Here is a 17,540-nt window from a genome sequence, read left to right as displayed (position 1 = left end):
CCGTATCTGTGATAATGTCGGAAAGGAAAAGCAAGTGGGACACTCCTGCTAAAGATGCTGGAGCTGCTTCAGCCTCTTCTTCAAATGATGGAAACGCAGCGGCCGCGGCTGCTGCAGCTGCAGCTGCTAGAATAGCAGCTCAATTCAATGCCCATCAAACCAGCAATGCTGCTTCCACCTCTCAACCGACAAAGAAGCCAGAAGAGAAGACTCGTGAACGCGATCCAAACGATGGAGATTTCGTTCATGATATCGAAATTAACGATATTCGGAATCGATACCTTTTAACCAAAGCACAAACACAAAATCAAATCCACGAGGATACAGGAGCAAATCTTACCACAAAAGGATTATGGTATCCAGACAAATCACTGGCAAGCTCATCAGAGCCACCGCTATATCTACACATCAGTGCGATGACAAAAGAAAGCCTCGACCAAGCAATCGAAAAGATTAATGAAATCATCCAATCGGAGATGCCTCAGTTGATTGAAGATCGACAAGCAAAAAGGGCAGAATACGAAAATCAAAAGAGACAACAAAGTTCACAACAACAACCTGGCGGTCGACGTGAATGGATTGAAGAAAAGGTGCCAATCAATCTTGAATCCTTAAAGAACTTCAACATAAGGAGAAAGATTGTTGGACCTCAAGGAATGTTTGTGAAATATATTCAAACGGAAACAGGTACCCGTGTGCAAATCAAAGGCCTTGGTTCTGGATTCAATGAACGCAATACGGACAGAGAGGCGAATGAGCCAATGTTCATCAATATCGCAGGACCAGAACCGGAAAAGGTAGCAGAGGCGAAGGAGTTGGCACTTGATTTACTGGATGCTGTTAGAACCGAACATGCTAAAGCGTACCAATCACTTATGCAAGAATGGGGAGGATCGCAGCAACAGCAAATGTACAATGAACCAGCACAAGGAGGCTATGGAGGCTACAATGGCGGATATCAGCAGTACAATGCAGCTGCACATGGCGGGGATTATTCCATCAATAGGCAAGGATGGGCAGGTCAAAATCAACAACCTCATCCATCAATGGGTGCACCTCCAATGCCAGAAGATGACGTTCCTCCTCCGCCACCACCTGAAGATACAGCTCCTCCTCCACCTGCAGAACCAATTCGAGTGAAGAGGGAAAAGACTGCTGAAGAGTTAGCCTTGGACAAATATTGGCAGGATTATATCGAATGGGAAAGATCGTTCAAAGCATATCACAATCGATTGCCTTCAACGGAAGAAGGTCTTCAGACAATCCCAAACGAATACAGGTAAACAGAATTATAATATTGTCTATTTTACACAATTGCATTGTACTATACATTTTAATAAAACGATTCTCAAACGACAGAATATCTTCCTGGTGCGCCTGGCGGAGCACGTTGTTCAGCTTCGAGTGCAGCTTGTGTGGCTTGAAGAAGGATTTCCTTGATCTCACGTACGGCAGCTTCAACCTTTTCTTCTTCGTTCGATTCGATGAGCAATTGTAGTTTCGGTGGCTCTTCTTCTTGTGGCTCTTTACCTTTTTCATAGAAGGCGCCCTTTAAAGTGATTGAAGCTCCCGAATTACTAATCAAAGATGACATCGTTTCCTTGTTTGTCACTCTCCAACGAGCTCTTTGTGGGAAATCGTTAATCGGTATAATTGCATGGAAATCGGTCGCATCAGGATCGCGTGCTTTACGTTGACGTTCTTTTGCTTGTTCGGAATCATCTTTTGCCCTTTGTTCCTTTCGTTCTCGTGCGGCAGCATCAATCTTTGCTAAAGCGGCTGCCAATTTGCTTGCATCAGCACCTTTAGCAGTAACTGCTTCGATCATTTTAGCATTTCGAGCCAACAAATCATTATCTGCCGCCTCTTCTGCATCTTTCTTGGCTTTATCTTGACCAGATTTACCTTCACCTCCAGTGCTTTGGTTTGTACGATGCTTGTTCTCACGTACATCATCTGGTGCAGCACCTCTTTTGACCTCGATTTGCAAATTCGACATTTGTTGAAATTCATCTTCTTCAGTATTATTCTCGTTCCGTTTAGGGTCTGTTGCTTTATTTCCATCTACTTCCCCGCTGCCGTCCTGGTCTACATTTTCGCCAAATGCCCTCTTTTGTGCTGCGAGTGCCTTTTCACGATCACTCTCAAAGCGTTCAAGACCTTTCCCTCCAAATCCAGAACTTGCGACATGTGCTTTACCACTTTGTAGTTTCGATTTGAAATCTTCCGCTAAAGTCGCTAATGGTTCAGGAATAGCTACCTTGCTTGCCTTCAGTGCAGCAATGATATCACGAGCGTATTTATCTTGTGAGGGAGTTATAAAGGTGATACAAGTACCTTTGTTACCCGCTCTGCCCGTTCTTCCCGCTCGATGGACGTAATCTTCCATATGATTTGGAACATCATAATTGATTACAAGAGTCAATTGCTTGACATCCAATCCTCTAGCTGCAACAGAGGTTGCTGTAACGATTGGAACGATACCTGCCTTGAAATCTGCAATGGTAGAATCACGATCGACTTGGTCTTTTCCACCATGTAAGCTCATCACTAGGTATCCTTTACGCATCAATTCTTTCAAGAGATCGTCAGCAGACTCTTGCCTCTCGACAAAGATGAGTGTTCTATGACCTTCGTCGTTCATGTACGTCTTTCCCAAAATTTCCAGTAAACGATTGAATTTGGTAGATTCTTCCCGCACTTCAACGATTTGTTCGATTTCAGGTGCAACGACTGAACGTCCTCCTACCGTGATTTCCAATGGTTTGTTTCGTAATACTTTACGTGCTAAACTTTCCATTTGACGTGGAAAGGTTGCCGAAAACAAAACGGTTTGTCTGTCTGGACGAATATTATTGACGATCTTCATCACTTGTGGCTCGAATCCCATATCAAACATTCGATCGGCTTCATCTAAGACTAGATACGTAACCCTTTTCAAATTTGTCACTCGACCAGAATTGGCCATGAGGATATCAATCATTCGTCCAGGTGTGGCAACGACGATCTCGCATGTCCTCTTCATCTCTCCAATTTGTTCAGAGATTGGTGCACCTCCGTACACACATACTGCTCGTAGACCAATAGCTTTAAGGAACGGTTTTGATTCTCGGAAGATTTGAACGGCAAGTTCACGTGTTGGCGTCATGATGAGACCGATGGGTCCTTCGTTGGGTTCGACAGCACGTTGATCTTTGATATGTCGAAACATAGGTAAGAGGAATGCCATCGTCTTACCTGATCCAGTTTTCGCAACGCCAATGATATCTCGCCCTGACATGATTGCAGGTATGGCCTGTGCTTGAATAGCCGTTGGTGATTTGTAATCCAATCTCTTGATGACATCAAGACAAGCGCCAGGAAGACCACAATGACTCCATTTCGTTAGAGGTTTAGGACAATCCTTACCACGAACTTTGATAGCGTCCATTTCCATTCGTAGTCGTTCTGCGTCTTCTTCTGACATTTCTTCCACTTCGGCTGGTGGATGATAGAATGCTTTTCGGAATGGTTCATAATCGACTTTTGAGTGGTCTACGGTTGCCATTTCTCTCTTTTTGATTTTTGAAGCGGCCAAAGCCATGATATCTTGTGCTTCAGCTTTGTCCAATTCGTCGCCTTCATCGTCGTCGTCGTCTTTGCCGCCGCCAGCTTCGTCATTCTTGACTCCAACAACTTCAGCAAGTTGTGATGCTTTGCCTTTGCCCATTCGACGTGTGTCTTCATCATTGACTTGCTTGACTTCCTTCGTCACACCTGCCATGAATGCGTCCAGAGGATCAATCTCTTCCTCCTCTGCTTCATTGTCATCCAACTGCATCTTTTCTTCGTCGTGGACAGTTGCTTGGAGGCGTTTCTCTTTCAAAGTTGCGGCGATCTCTTCGCGATTTCCATGCACTTCTTGATCATCTACTAAGCCCAACTCTTCCTCATCATCCCCTTCGTCCTTGGATTCTGTCACCTCGGCATCCATCATTGGCGGCAATTCAAAACGTTGAATTTGTTTGGCTTGATCGTTCGTATCATCCAATGCAGCGATTGTGCCTTGGATCTTGCCTTTTGCCAGTGGATTCGACTGATTCGAATTGGTGACGTTTGAAGTTGAAAATCCTTTGAAGCTAGTCTTGATGGTTGTAGCACCCGCATCGGATGGCTTGGAAAGATTGTTCTGTTCAGCGGCCTTTTGTTTTGCCTCCTCTGCCGCCTTTCTTTCTCTTTCCTTTCGCCAAGCTTCAAGTTTTTCCTTTTTGGATTTTTGCTTGTCTTCATTTGTGGTGGCCGTTATGTCTTTGGAGTCTTTGGTAGAGCCCTCTGCCATAGAATTGGAGCGAGAAGTGGATGCGCCTTCCCTTCTTCTTGATTCGTCATATTGTTCCCTGCTTCTTTCTCTTAATCCGCTGCGTTCACTGCGATACTGATCGTCTCTTCTCCAATCTCTTTCATTCCCATGTCTGTTTCTGTCATATCTGTCATCGCGACGATCATCGTCTTTCCAGTGCCTTGCTCCACCATTACTCCTGCTGCTGGAGGCGGCCAGATCTGGATCTCGTCTAGATGTGCTATACCGATCACGTAAAGGTGGAGATCGGGAACGACGACGGGAAGAAGATGAGTAAGAATCTGTTATGCCACGACTATATTCATCGTCATGATGCTTACGTCTTCTATAATCATCATTCTCATATCGTGATGATGATGATCTATGATAATCTCTATCATAGTCACCTCTTCTTTCACTTCTATGACTTGACATTGATGTGCCTTGAACGTCAGCAGATTTTCAATGACCAAAGTACAAGAAAAGATGGAGGTTGAATTTTGTCTCTTGTCCGATTTTCCGGTTTGCTTGTTATAACGCGTGCGTGCGCTGCACAAAATACAAGGCAATGCCCTCCCCCCGCGTAAGAAAGCGTACGCCAAAGCTTAACGCTGAAATAGGCGTACGCGCCAAAAGTTGATGCAAGGTAATTGTGCTTACGTAAACTCTCTGCATTCATCGCAAGCAACCTCGTCGTCTTATTTATCTTCTACAGATCACGGACTGGCACTTCTTCATGATGACTTCCGGTAAATGATAGTGATGACTTCCGGTAAATGATAGATGAGTCGTACTTCACGTGAGCGAAGACTGAAAGCAAAGACAAGGAGGAATGACAGACATTTGTCTTATAAATAAATTGTTTCTTATATCTCGAATTTTGTTCGGAATACACAAAATAATCCCATTTCATTTTTGATTTCCAGCGCAGGATACAAATGTACATAAAAACTCGATAATCGATATGTAAGAGGATAGAATAGCTGTCCAGTACAGTTTTAGCAAAGACTAAATCTTGTTTAACATTTTCAATGGCCTCAATAAAGTTGGTGTGCTGATTTAATCGAAATAAATTCGTACATTGGAAAAGACATATAATACATTTACCGACAAGGAAGGGCACATATTTCCATTCTAGATGCAAACTATCTCATCCTCTCCATGGACGAAATTTGTATAATATGATAAATCGCTTTGATGCTGGTATTATTTATATCACCTATTGATCACTCAAATCGAACTGCATTTTCGGGTTGATTATATAATATCGACTTCGTTCCACCGCGGTGGTAGATAACGATTCTCAGAATTACCCCCTTAATACAGTAGGACTGGGCCACATAGGTATACTGACACAGAAACTTAAGTACATCAATAGAATAGATCAATTGAATGATCGAATATGAAAGCCAGGTCACATGACAAGCAATTCGAATTGACATGACGATCAAAGGACCTAACTTGCATATAAGAGCACAAGGTCACTTTTACACTTTCCGCCGGCCTTACATATGCAAATCACACCAAGAAATTTGGGGAAAGATAAGCATGCCACAATGTATGTATGATTGAGACTTAATTAGACCCACATTTGTTGTTTCCCGTACCTGTCTCGTGGTACGTGCAAAACCTTCTAGCTCAAAGCATTCCATTCCTTAGCTTTATTCTGGCTACAGCGAAGATTAGAGAATAAGCGGGGCCGATATACGGCGCAATGGCATGTAAAGAGGATAAAACGCAATCAAGTCGGCGTATTTTTTTGCATTTTGACAGTATCCCATTTAAGCTCATATATCATCTGCATAAGATCATTGAAAACTTTCTATTCAATTTTTAACGCTAGAAGATCTTTATGTTGAAGCACTTGTCAGAAGTCACATTCATACATGCCTATCAATAAGAGCACGACGCAATCGAAATTCTTTTTGTCCGATAAAATGACGCTAAAAGAGGTTGAAGTGCATAAGGTATCCCCTGTTTACCTGTCTGTACCTTTTGTTGTAATGTATTTGTGGAATGGTACTTTATCTTCTCCTGCACACTCTCCGTTTGGTGGCGCATAAGAATGTCAAAATGGTAATGTATTTCTATTCATAGAAATAACGCGTCTAGCTAGGCCAGAGGTAAGATTGCGCAGCGCACGCTTCCTTCTGGCGCACAGCTAGAGACGGAGGACCAGGCGCGAAAATAAGGTACGGGAAACTTAAGTCGCGTAAGCGAGAACAAGAGGCACTTGCGCACAGGGTGTTGTTCTAGACCCATGTGCAAAATTCGTGCCGTGTGCCGAATGATGATTGGATTGTTGTCGTTGGCTGTGCTGTCCATCACTTCCCGAGCAGAAACGGAGCCCCTTGTACGCCACCGAGACAGGTCAGATCTATCGATTGATTTCGTCATATCTCACACACACCTCCTTGACTCGGCAGAAGCCAAGATACGTATTGCGGGGCTTTATTTGTAGTCAGGACCCATTGAATTGATTTATTGTGGGCGTATAAACTCCTAATTATTGTATGAATATTAGGTGCACAGGCTGCCAATTGCGCCTTTTATTGAATAAACAATGATTCTTTGATGGAATCATGCAATCCAATTCAACCTAGAAAACCAAGAAAGACACTCTAATCAAAGCACGCGTCGGACTAAGACGTACGTACAGATGATGTGTGATTCGTTGTGAGTTGTGACCAAGAACAGGGGAAAAAACACGCGTCTGTATACACCCGTACAATGCCGCCGATATACATTGGCTGATGCCGCACAAATTATATGCATGCCGCTCTGTGCCGCCGCCGTTTTGGTGGGATAATTAGGATTTTGATTGAATTTGTTCGGCTTGTTTGCCCGTATTTAAAATAGAAACAGCTGCGCGGGTTAATGTATGTTTCTTGCAGATGAACAACAGGCACTATTTCAATCAATTTTAAAAAAGAGAAAAGTTTGCAAATCAACAACAAGACCAGGGTGTAGAAAGGAGAAAGTGCACCTGGTCTCTAAACAAGGGTCAACTGAGTTACAATTTGAGGGGAATGAGAGCTTGCTAAATTTAATGAAATGCAGACACTCCTATTCTCCTTTTAGCTTATGTTCTTTTGAATGCATCTAATCAAGCAAACACTGAACTCCTGCACGCCCAAACAAAAAAACACCTATTTTATTCTATTTGGAAGACTTGCCGCTGCACACACTGACTTGCTGTTGTCTAAATTTAAAACAAGAATCAACACTTTACCGAACCTTGTACCCTGTTCTAAAGGGCTGTGTTGACAGTCTTTTAAACCCAAAGTCAAATCTTATACGCCACCGTCATCTAACCCATTTGTATTCACTCCTTTCTTTTTCTTTGCTTTTCTTACTTCCACCATCACCTACCTTTTGATTTTGTCAATCGTCAACCAAACGACTTTTAAGTGACAAATCATTCTGAAAATAAACATTCGTGTTCATTTTTAATCCTTTTCAAGTTTCTCATTCTCGCCTTTTATCAAGACAAGTTTGTTTTGCTTGACCTCATCATTCCTCTTGCTCATCCTTCTCTTCTTCTCTCATAACAAAATAATCACAATGCAACTTACATCTCTTCTAGTCGTTGTTGCCGCCGTTTTCGGCATGGCTTCCGCTCAAAGCACACCACCCAAGTTCAACTTTGGAACAGCCAACCCAAACATGATCGGTGTCAAAGCCCGTAACAAGCTCGGTCCCACAAACCCTGCAATGCCTTCTTTGGGAACCCCAATCAACCAAACATCAGTAGCTCGTTTGCTTTCTATCAACAGTGTTGACGATTGGTGCACTTTCTCTTCTCCTGACGGAAAGCCAATTGCAGACACTGAATCATACACTGTCGCTTACTGCACAAAAGCACGTAACAACGCTCGTGTCATTCCCGATGGTACAGTCACAGCTGCTCACTTTGTCAAGACACCCCTATACGTCCAATTGATGGCCTTGGGTGACTTCACAAAGATTGGTATCCAAGCTGGTGACGAAGGAGGTGAATTGGACCCACACGGTGCTACAAACATGGGTAACCCAATCGGTGGTAACGTTACCTCAAACGTTTCCGGTCAAGATGTCTTCTACGAAGAATGGATGAACTACGTTTCCTACCAACAAGTTTGTGTCCGTGTTTGCATTGCCGGATCCGAAATCGCCCCTACTCCTCTTGAATGCCAACACACTTTGGACGAAATGGGATGCAACTGGGTTATGCCAGGTGATTACTCTGACAACAGTTTCGACACTTGCGAAGGTGACTCTGCATACCCACCAGGATTGTACCCCCAAGGAAACGGTCAAACATCCACTTTCCAACAATACTACTCTTCCGTTTACACTGCACCAAACGGTGGAGGTGTGCAAACATTCGTCAACGGTTCTCCCACCGAATCAACACCATCAGCAGCATACTCTTTGCCAGCAACATCTCAATGCACAACCACCTCAACCATTGCAAACGGCATCAAAGAAATCTTGCCATCTGGTTCTTCCTCTGCACCAGGTGGAATGTCAACTAAGACATCTGGATCATCCGGATCATCAGAATCAGGTGGCTCATCAGGATCATCGTCCAACCCATCTTCCAACGCTTCCAGTGGTGGTAAATCAAGCGGTGCCGCATACTTGCACGCCCCTACCATCATGGCCGGAACATTGGTTGCTTTCGTTGCCGGTGCTGCCGCTTTCTTGGGTTAAAGGGATAGCATTTTTGTGTTCGCAATCTAAAGGCAAGAACATCGTTTTGTTGCAATGATATCATTATGACGCGGAGAGAGTTACTCTTCATCACCATTCAAAAATAGACAGCGTTTACTTTGATTTATTGTGGCAGACGGATAACATTGTCCTCTTGGATTACAAAACACACACAAGGTTATCTTTCATAATCCATGGGATCCAGACTCACAGAACAATGCTTTTTGCCATCATTTCACCTGCCCCTGCACGATTTTGGATTTTTCGTCTTCTGATGTTCTCCAGTACAAATCATTCCAAAGTTCCATCTCAAGCTATACTTCTATTAATTACTCTTTTTTGTTTATATCACAGAATCTCAAACTGCATTCGTACTCATATTTTCATACATACATTTCATTCTTTGTTGACGCATTTCCATGAGTGATTGATTGATTGGTTGAATCAGTTGAGGTATTGGCGACAGTTTTCACACACACACACAAACACATGAAGCAAAGCCTTTAAGATCATTAAATAGTATTGAAAAAGTATGAATATCATTTGACTACAATCAGCCACGAACTTGTTGGTACGTAGGATTGTTAAGTTCATACGTAACTGGACCTACGAAGACGCCTTGCTTTTGCAAAGAGAGTTGAGGCAAGACGGCACCATTTTCATCAGGAGACCAAACGGCAAGAGCGATTGTGTTTTGACCTTTAGGGTCAAGAATACCGGGAGGGATAGGGAATTTGGTTTGAGGTCCAAATTTGATCACTCTTTTACCGAATTGCCAACCGTTTACGAAAAGCAACGTTCTCCAAGTTTTGGAACTATCATTTGAAGCTCCATCAAATACGAACGAGAATGGAATATCATATCCATCAGGAATGGCAAGGTCTACAGTTGTACGGTAGAAACCAACGCCTGCTCCTTTTACGCCACCGTCACTTGATGTTGGATCTTGGGCAGCCCATTTAGAATCATCAAAGCCAGGCAAATGCCATCCTTGTCTTTCTCCGTATAAGCCACCTTCATTGAGTGGTCCACGAGTCTTATCGATTAATTTATCACCACCTTGATTACCTGTTACGATCCAATCCAACGTTACATTATTGGTCTTGCTTCCGTTTGATTGTAAGAGATCGAATTGCAAAATACCACGAGGCATCTTTGCAGTCTCTCGGGGATATTCATAACCGGTCACATTTGTCAAATCATCTGAACCCCATTCTTGTAAACCGGTAGATTCAACGATGACCGTGAATATGTTTTCGCCGTTCACAAATTGATCTTGGGAAAGGTCATAAGCAGAATTGGCGTATTCAATATTCGAAACGCTAGTCGATCCAACGAATTTACCGTTCAAAAATGTTGAAGTAGCGAAATATTGACCGCCATAATAAGTCACATTAAGTTTACTTGCCATTGAAGCAATTTCACTTGCAGAAGAAGCATTGAAGCGACCTTGCCAAAGCACTGCACCACCGGAATAGAATCCATATGCATCTGCAAACAGAACATTTGGTGTTGTAGCTTGACCGAACCATGCGTTTGGCGTCTTTGTCAAGTCTGCTTTGACCCAATTTGAATCAGGTACATAACCAGTTTGAATTTCAGGCAATGAATCTTGATATTTCCATCCGGACAGGCCTGGTGCTTCATAGTTCAAAGCATCTTGAGAAGCACCTGCAAATGTAGCCTGTAAGCTACCACCATTGGCAGAAGACGAAGTAGGTTTGGCACCATTGAAGGTGATTTGTTTGACAGTCTCAGGAGCAATGACGTCCAATGAGGATGATGATGTTCCGTTCAATTGACCGACAAGCGCCAAAGTGTCTCCGTTCAAAGTGGCATTTGCAACATGGTAAGCACCATTCACGACTACACGATCATCACCTTGATTCAAAACAGCATCAGCTGTGTTGGAAGCAGTAGTAGGGAACTGTAATGCATGAGCATATTCAACATCTGCTAATCTGATCATCAACTTCTTTCCATCTGCGGCTGGAACATTGACTGTGAATGCTTTGTTGGAAGATGGGGTCCATTGAATTGTGGCACTACCGGATTCTTGTTGAATCTTGACAGATTGATCAGAAGCAGTGATGGTGCCTAAGCCAGAACCAGAAAGTACGAATTCGTACTCATAGCCTGCGTGACCGTGTAAAATAGCCACAACTGTGCTTCCTATTGTACTTGCAAAGCTAACATCAGTTGTACTGTAGTTCATCGTCAAGCCAGATGAGCCCATAGCAACATTGACAGGAACGATGATCGCATCACGACCCACGATTGACATCTTGCCGTTCTTTGGAATGGTGGTTTGTTGTCCGTTGATGGGCTCTACATTAAGATTGAAAGTAGCAATCGTGCTTGCAGCATTATTTGCATGACGAACGATATAGAATGATTGTGTGCCGTTAATCTGTTGCAATTCTGACACCACAATGTCTTCAGATTGATTGGTGACGCCGATATTTGTTCCTTGCACTTTAAGCTTTGAGGTGGCAAAAGCAGTGAAAGATTTGAGGAACGAAGAAAGCAAAGTGGAAGCACGTAACTTATCACGAATCATTCTGCTTTCATCCACTCCTGCACCGTAATCGTAACTTGTATAAACAAATGTACCAAACATAAGATTACCCCAATTGGTACCACCGAAACCTGCATAATCACTCTTGAACTTCAATCCGTCACCGTATACTTGTTTTTCGGCAACATTGACAAAGCTACCGTTGGTCATCATTGCGCATTTGTCGTATCCTGCACCGCCAAAGTTATCATAAGCACCTCCTTGGAATTCAGGAATACTTGCTGGATTGGAGGGACGTAAAGTGGAAAGGCTCGTATAATTTTGCAATGGCATCCAATTGTCGGGATTTGAGCAATCTTCACCTTGGAAATAAGCATCTTTTCCCCAAATGTCAAGGTTGAAATCATCAACGTAAGTGTTTGAGCCAATAGAATTATACGTTGTAGGAACGTAAACTCCATTTTCTTTGTAGAATTGAATGATTAAGTTAAAATATTCTTTTTCACCTGGGGCTTCGTGGAATTCGTTTTCAACTTGGAATGCAAGTACAGTTCCAGCAGAAGTATCCAAAGCACCATTAGCACCTCCAGATTTAACTTGGAAAGGAACAGCAGCATCAACAACTGCTTTCATATACGGCATCCAAGCATTGTTCCAGGTTGTGCCATTGGATCGTAAAACTGCTTCCAAATTTTGCACCCAACCAGGCATACCTCCACCAGTACTTTCAGCATTGATGTAAGGACCCGGTCGAACGATGACAAAGATGCCAACTTCTCTTGCAATTGTTAAGAAGTCTGACAATCTGTTGGGAGGTCCATCCAAAGAAACAGAAGAAGGATCATTGGCAGGAGTTGTTAATGCCCAATGTGTATAAATTGAAACGGTATTATAACCTCCAGATTTGAGCTTTTGTAAAACATCTCTCCATAATCCTGGAACGGGAATACGCCATGGATGAAATTCTGCCGAATTGATCATAAATGGTTGACCGAAAAGGTAAAAGCTATTACTATCATACGTAACAGGATCGGCAGTTTGACGAGTGAGCAAAGAAGATATTTGTTCATTTGTGCTTACTTCACGACGGTCAATGCTACCCGAAGGCAAAGCATTGATCGAGATGAAATTCAATGCAGCTGCAACAAGGCAAGCCAGCGTCAGCCAGCGTGTCAATGAATGAGCGACTTCCTTTCTCATGATGAAGAAGGGGAAGGGTGGATTGGAATGGGTACCTGAATTTGACCAGGAACGTAATGAGAAGACAATGTATTTATATCTTTTGGTGGAATTGTTTGAGACCCTTCTCTTTTTTGGAGATGTTCATTGTATGCTCCATGGATATACCTCCAATAGCCATCAAGCAGTCTTTTCGGTTTACTTGATACACACCTCTTGATCGTATCCTAGCAAGATTGCCGGAAGCTTAGTGACATTACCTTCAGTGCAGCAAAGTATACATTGCCGCAATGCATTTCTTGTATCATGACAAATGTTTGTACCCCACAAACAAACAATCAACAAAGGAGAGTGTGCTTTGGTTCGGTGAATAAATGCGGCCTTCTATGCAGCATATTATCCTTCTTTCTTTTGACGTTGACAAGAGAATGACGAAAAAGTTAGATCGATCCATTAGCGTAAAGCTAAAAAAAGGTAGCGTCGGCAATCTTGAATGACGGTGGTACTACTGCCAACGCGCTCAGTAAATCAATCAGCATTTCCCCGCTTTTCCATCATGACGATCACCGAACCAAAGCTTATTTTCATTCCTTTCCGTGGAAGCCCTTCTTTCCCGATTGCGATCCCCTCGGTCCTTCATTGCGAAGCCATGATCCGTGGAACAGGAACGAGAGTCCTAGCACCACGTGCAAAGCCGGAATCAGAGCACGCATACATTGATAAAAACGGCAAGGAAAAGTGCTAATGTCATCTTGATGTACTTCCCTCCTCCAAGAACTAGGAAGAGATTCTGTTTGTAAGGAAGTCCGGGAGTAGCTTTGCTTCATGTTCTCTCTATTCATATGTCAATTCGAGATCACGTGCTGTGCATGGATTGAAGTTTGACATTCTGCAAGATGAGAGACTTCTCGACATAACACTTGATTGTTTTGTAGTGAAGGTCATTTACTGATGAATGCTTGTGTGTAAGTGGCAAGTTATCATTTGAGCCGGCCAAGTCCCAAGTTTATAAGATGGGATTGTTTAGGTATCATGTAGTATACAGCACTCGATTACCTTATGCCAAGCATCTCAATGAAATAAACTTTATTCCGTTCGGACCTCCGTTTTCGTTTGCCGTGTGATTGTGATTGTCATGCTGATCAAATAAGGAACGGCATTGAGTCATTAATCTTGCCGAAAAGTGCTAAACAAGCGTGGGGTACAATCTTTTTCGAGTAAAAAGATTAACGTGGGGTGGCTGGTATGATTCCATCTGTCTCGGTAGAATCATGCGTTACGCTTCTAAACGGTGACTTTTCATTCTATCCGCTTTCATATAAGTAATGGGAAACGATGACATTCACAGGGAAGGTGAAGGTAAGGTACATACAGTGACAAAGGGTCTATGAGTTTTATGTATGCGTGCATAAATGCACGCAGGCTGTGTCTGATCAGACTGAAGTTGCGCCAACGAGGAAAACGTGACTCAGTTCGCATGCATGCGGCAAACTGAGCACGAGGTCAGGAATGTGCATATGCTAACAATAAGTGGACTTTATTGTCTTTTTAGCGTATTGTTTTAAAACCATGGAAATGCGCGTATTTTATTCATCCGCTGTTCGTCAATAAATACGTCACTTTAATGCAGTTTATCCGTCTTTTTAAACTTTTAAACAACCGGCCCAAACGCATATTGTCAGCTCCACCTCTTCGTACTTCTTTTTTAGACAGAATTTTAATGCGTTTAGCGTTTATGCAAAAAGGTTATTATGCATCCTCAACCACCTTGATGAGAACAAGGGGGAAAAGAGGAAGTTTCGCAAGTCGTACGAGAACAGCATCTCATGCAATCGATTCCTCTTCTTCCATATGTTCATGCATCATAGATCGGCAAAAGTGCGGAGTAACGCCACCGGTGACTTGGTTGTAGTAGTATTTGATTGTTTGTCAAGTTTAAGCTAAAACAAGCTGTGTTCTTCCGGTTCGAATGTTTTAGGGGTGGGGGAAAGGAAGTTTGAACACCTTTAAATGTGGCTGGAAATGGATCCCCTTTTCAAACTTTAACGCCATCATCTCGTTCTTTCATCAATCCTCACAACGAGAATGACAAAGTCACTTCATTTATACCCAGGCTTCATTGCCTTGTTCGGTTTCTTGACCGTGCTCTTCTCTCAGCAAACTTATGCACAACAATTACCACAAGGTCCTGATCAAGCACCATTTCCAAACTCCTATTATCCATTTGCTTCTTTGGTAAATATTACATCCGTTCCTCAAGGTTACAATATCACCTCTCCACCCAAATATCCTTCTCCTTGGATGGACGGTTCAGGTGATTGGGGATGGGCTTACAAAAAAGCAGAAGAATTCGTTAGCAAGCTAACCATTCCTGAAAAAGTCAATCTGACAACAGGTGGTGGATGGCAATCAGACAGTTGTGTAGGTCAAACGGGTTCAATTCCACGTTTAGGATTCCGTTCACTCTGTTTGCAAGACAGTCCTTTAGGTGTTCGTGATACAGACTATAACTCAGTCTTTCCCGCTGGTGGCACTGTTGCCGCTTCTTTCGATCGTAATATTTGGTGGCAACGTGGTCATGCTATGGGATCAGAATTTCGTGATAAAGGTGCTGATGCTCAATTGGGTCCTGTTGTCGGCCCTCTCGGTCGTTCCCCGGAAGATCGAAGAATGTGGGAAGGTTTCTCACCTGATCCATGGCTAACAGGTCAAGCAGGCGCTCAAACCATCTATGGAATGCAAAGTGCAGGCGTTATGGCAACACTTAAACATTTCATCCTTAACGAACAAGAACATTTCCGTCAATTAGGAGAAGCACATCAGTTTGGTTATAATATTACCGAAGTTTTGAGCTCAAATGTGGATGACACAACAATGCATGAACTGTACCTTTGGCCATTCGCAGATGCCGTTCGTGCAGGTGTTGCATCTGTTATGTGTTCTTATCAAAGAGTGAACAATAGTGCAGCCTGTCAAAACAGTTACACTCTCAATTATTTGCTCAAGGGTGAACTCGGCTTCCAAGGTTTCGTTATGAGCGATTGGCAAGCACAAAAGTCTGGCGTTTCAAGTGCTTTAGCAGGTATGGATATGGCAATGCCGGGTGATACTTTGTTCGCTACAGGAAACGCATTCTACGGTACAAATTCCACCATTGCAATCTTGAACGGAACATTACCTCAATGGCGTTTAGATGATATGGCAATGCGTATTATGGCCGCTTATTATTACGTTGGACGTGATAAACATCAAGTTCCAATCAACTTTAACTCTTGGACAACTGATACTGATGGATATATTCATTTAATCTCAAAGACTGGCTATGGAAAAGTGAATGATCATGTTGATGTTCGTGGCAATCATGGAAAATTGATTCGTGACTTTGCTGCTCGTTCTACCGTCTTATTGAAGAACACGAATAACACTCTGCCTCTCAAAGCTTGTGACGAAAAGTTCACAGCTGTTTTCGGTAGTGATGCAGGTAACAACCCTGACGGCCCAAATGGATGTAGTGATCGTGGATGTGATCAAGGTACATTGGGTGAAGGTTGGGGTAGTGGTACAGCAAATTATCCCTATTTGATCACTCCATTGGATGCAATCTCTAACAAAGTACACGATGAAGGCAATGGAATCATTCAAGGTATCACAAATGATACCGCCACATCTCAAATCTCCGCTTTGGCAAGTCAAGCTTCTGTTGCAATCGTTTTCGTTAATTCTGACTCGGGTGAAGGATATATCTCCGTAGATGGAAATGAAGGTGATCGTAACAATTTGACATTGTGGCATAGCGGTGAGGATTTGATCAAAACCGTTGCCGCACAAAATAATCGTACTATAGTTGTAATTCATTCAGGTGGACCTGTCTTGGTTGATACGTTCAAAGATCATCCAAACGTAACTGCAATCGTTTGGGCAGGTATGCCAGGTCAAGAATCCGGTAATTCAATCGTTGATGTCTTGTATGGAAAGGTAAACCCAGGTGCAAAATTACCGTTCACAATGGGTTCAGAACGACAAGAATATACAACGGATATATTGTATCAACCCAATAATGGTGAATTATCACCACAAGATAACTTTGGTGAAGGTAAATTTATCGATTATCGAGGCTTTGACAGGTACAACAAAACACCCGAGTATGAATTCGGTTATGGATTATCGTACACAACCTTTGAATACTCTAATTTGCAAGTTGATTGTCATCAAATCGCACAATACTACCCAACAAATCGCAAGAGTAAGAAAGCACCTACGATCGGACGCAAGCCAGGAACGGCAGAAGACTATCTCTACCCAACAGAAAACTTTGACAGAGTTCAATTATACATTTATCCTTATCTCAATTCGACCGATTTGAAAGCATCGGCAGGTAATGCCGATTATGGAGAAAAATCAGAAGATTGGTTACCTCCATTATCACAAGATGGTTCACCTTATGAATTACCTCCTGCTGGTGGATCGCCGGGTGGTAATGCTCAATTATGGGATGTTGCTTATACGGTGACCGCTCAAGTCAAAAATACAGGTCAGGTTGAAGGTGATGAAGTTGCTCAATTGTATGTCAGCCTTGGCGGTCCACTTGATCCACCAAGAGTCTTACGTGGATTCGATCGACTCACACTCGCACCCGGAGAAACCAAAACATTCACAGCCAATCTAACCAGAAGAGATGTTAGCAATTGGGATCCAGCATCACAAAATTGGATCATCTCTGATCATCAAAAGACAATTTATGTTGGCGCTTCAAGTCGTAAATTACCATTGCACCAAGAATTTAGTACTTCAAACATCGGAGGAGGAGGAGATGACTCATCCAATTAATGC

At 42.8% G+C, this 17,540-nt stretch overlaps 5 protein-coding genes across 5 annotated transcripts; 3 read left to right on the top strand and 2 right to left on the bottom strand.

Annotated features, from left to right (window-relative positions):
* FA14DRAFT_159662 (eukaryotic type KH-domain (KH-domain type I)) lies at positions 1–1,366 on the top strand. The gene has a single exon (XM_025498314.1). It carries the CDS (start codon positions 15–17, stop codon positions 1,281–1,283), a length of 1,269 nt encoding a protein of 422 aa, XP_025358081.1. The 5' UTR covers positions 1–14; the 3' UTR covers positions 1,284–1,366.
* FA14DRAFT_159661 (P-loop containing nucleoside triphosphate hydrolase protein) lies at positions 887–4,806 on the bottom strand. Its single transcript, XM_025498313.1, has one exon. It carries the CDS (start codon positions 4,751–4,753, stop codon positions 1,349–1,351), a length of 3,405 nt encoding a protein of 1,134 aa, XP_025358080.1. The 5' UTR covers positions 4,754–4,806; the 3' UTR covers positions 887–1,348.
* A 2,619-nt stretch (positions 4,807–7,425) lies between these two features.
* On the top strand, positions 7,426–9,427 carry FA14DRAFT_159660 (uncharacterized protein). The gene has a single exon (XM_025498312.1). The coding sequence runs from the start codon at positions 7,883–7,885 to the stop codon at positions 9,011–9,013; it is 1,131 nt and encodes a 376-aa protein (XP_025358079.1). The 5' UTR covers positions 7,426–7,882; the 3' UTR covers positions 9,014–9,427.
* A 157-nt stretch (positions 9,428–9,584) lies between these two features.
* On the bottom strand, positions 9,585–12,557 carry FA14DRAFT_116099 (uncharacterized protein; the record flags this gene model as incomplete). Its single annotated transcript, XM_025496153.1, has 2 exons — positions 9,585–10,177; positions 10,223–12,557. Coding segments are annotated over 2 exons (2,928 nt in total), but the record flags the coding sequence as incomplete, so codon positions are not given.
* A 1,478-nt stretch (positions 12,558–14,035) lies between these two features.
* Positions 14,036–17,537, top strand: FA14DRAFT_177057 (beta-glucosidase; the record flags this gene model as incomplete). The annotated part of the gene is made up of 2 exons (XM_025500719.1): positions 14,036–14,069; positions 14,824–17,537. The coding sequence occupies 2 exons, from the start codon at positions 14,036–14,038 to the stop codon at positions 17,535–17,537; spliced, it is 2,748 nt and encodes a 915-aa protein (XP_025358077.1).
* Between the last annotated feature and the right edge of the window lie 3 nt (positions 17,538–17,540).

This window comes from Meira miltonrushii (assembly GCF_003144205.1).
Source record: "Meira miltonrushii strain MCA 3882 unplaced genomic scaffold FA14scaffold_1, whole genome shotgun sequence".
Classification (NCBI taxonomy): Eukaryota; Fungi; Basidiomycota; class Exobasidiomycetes; order Exobasidiales; family Brachybasidiaceae; genus Meira; species Meira miltonrushii.
Note: the sequence above shows the minus strand (reverse complement) of the source record. Positions and strands in the feature narration are given on the sequence as shown.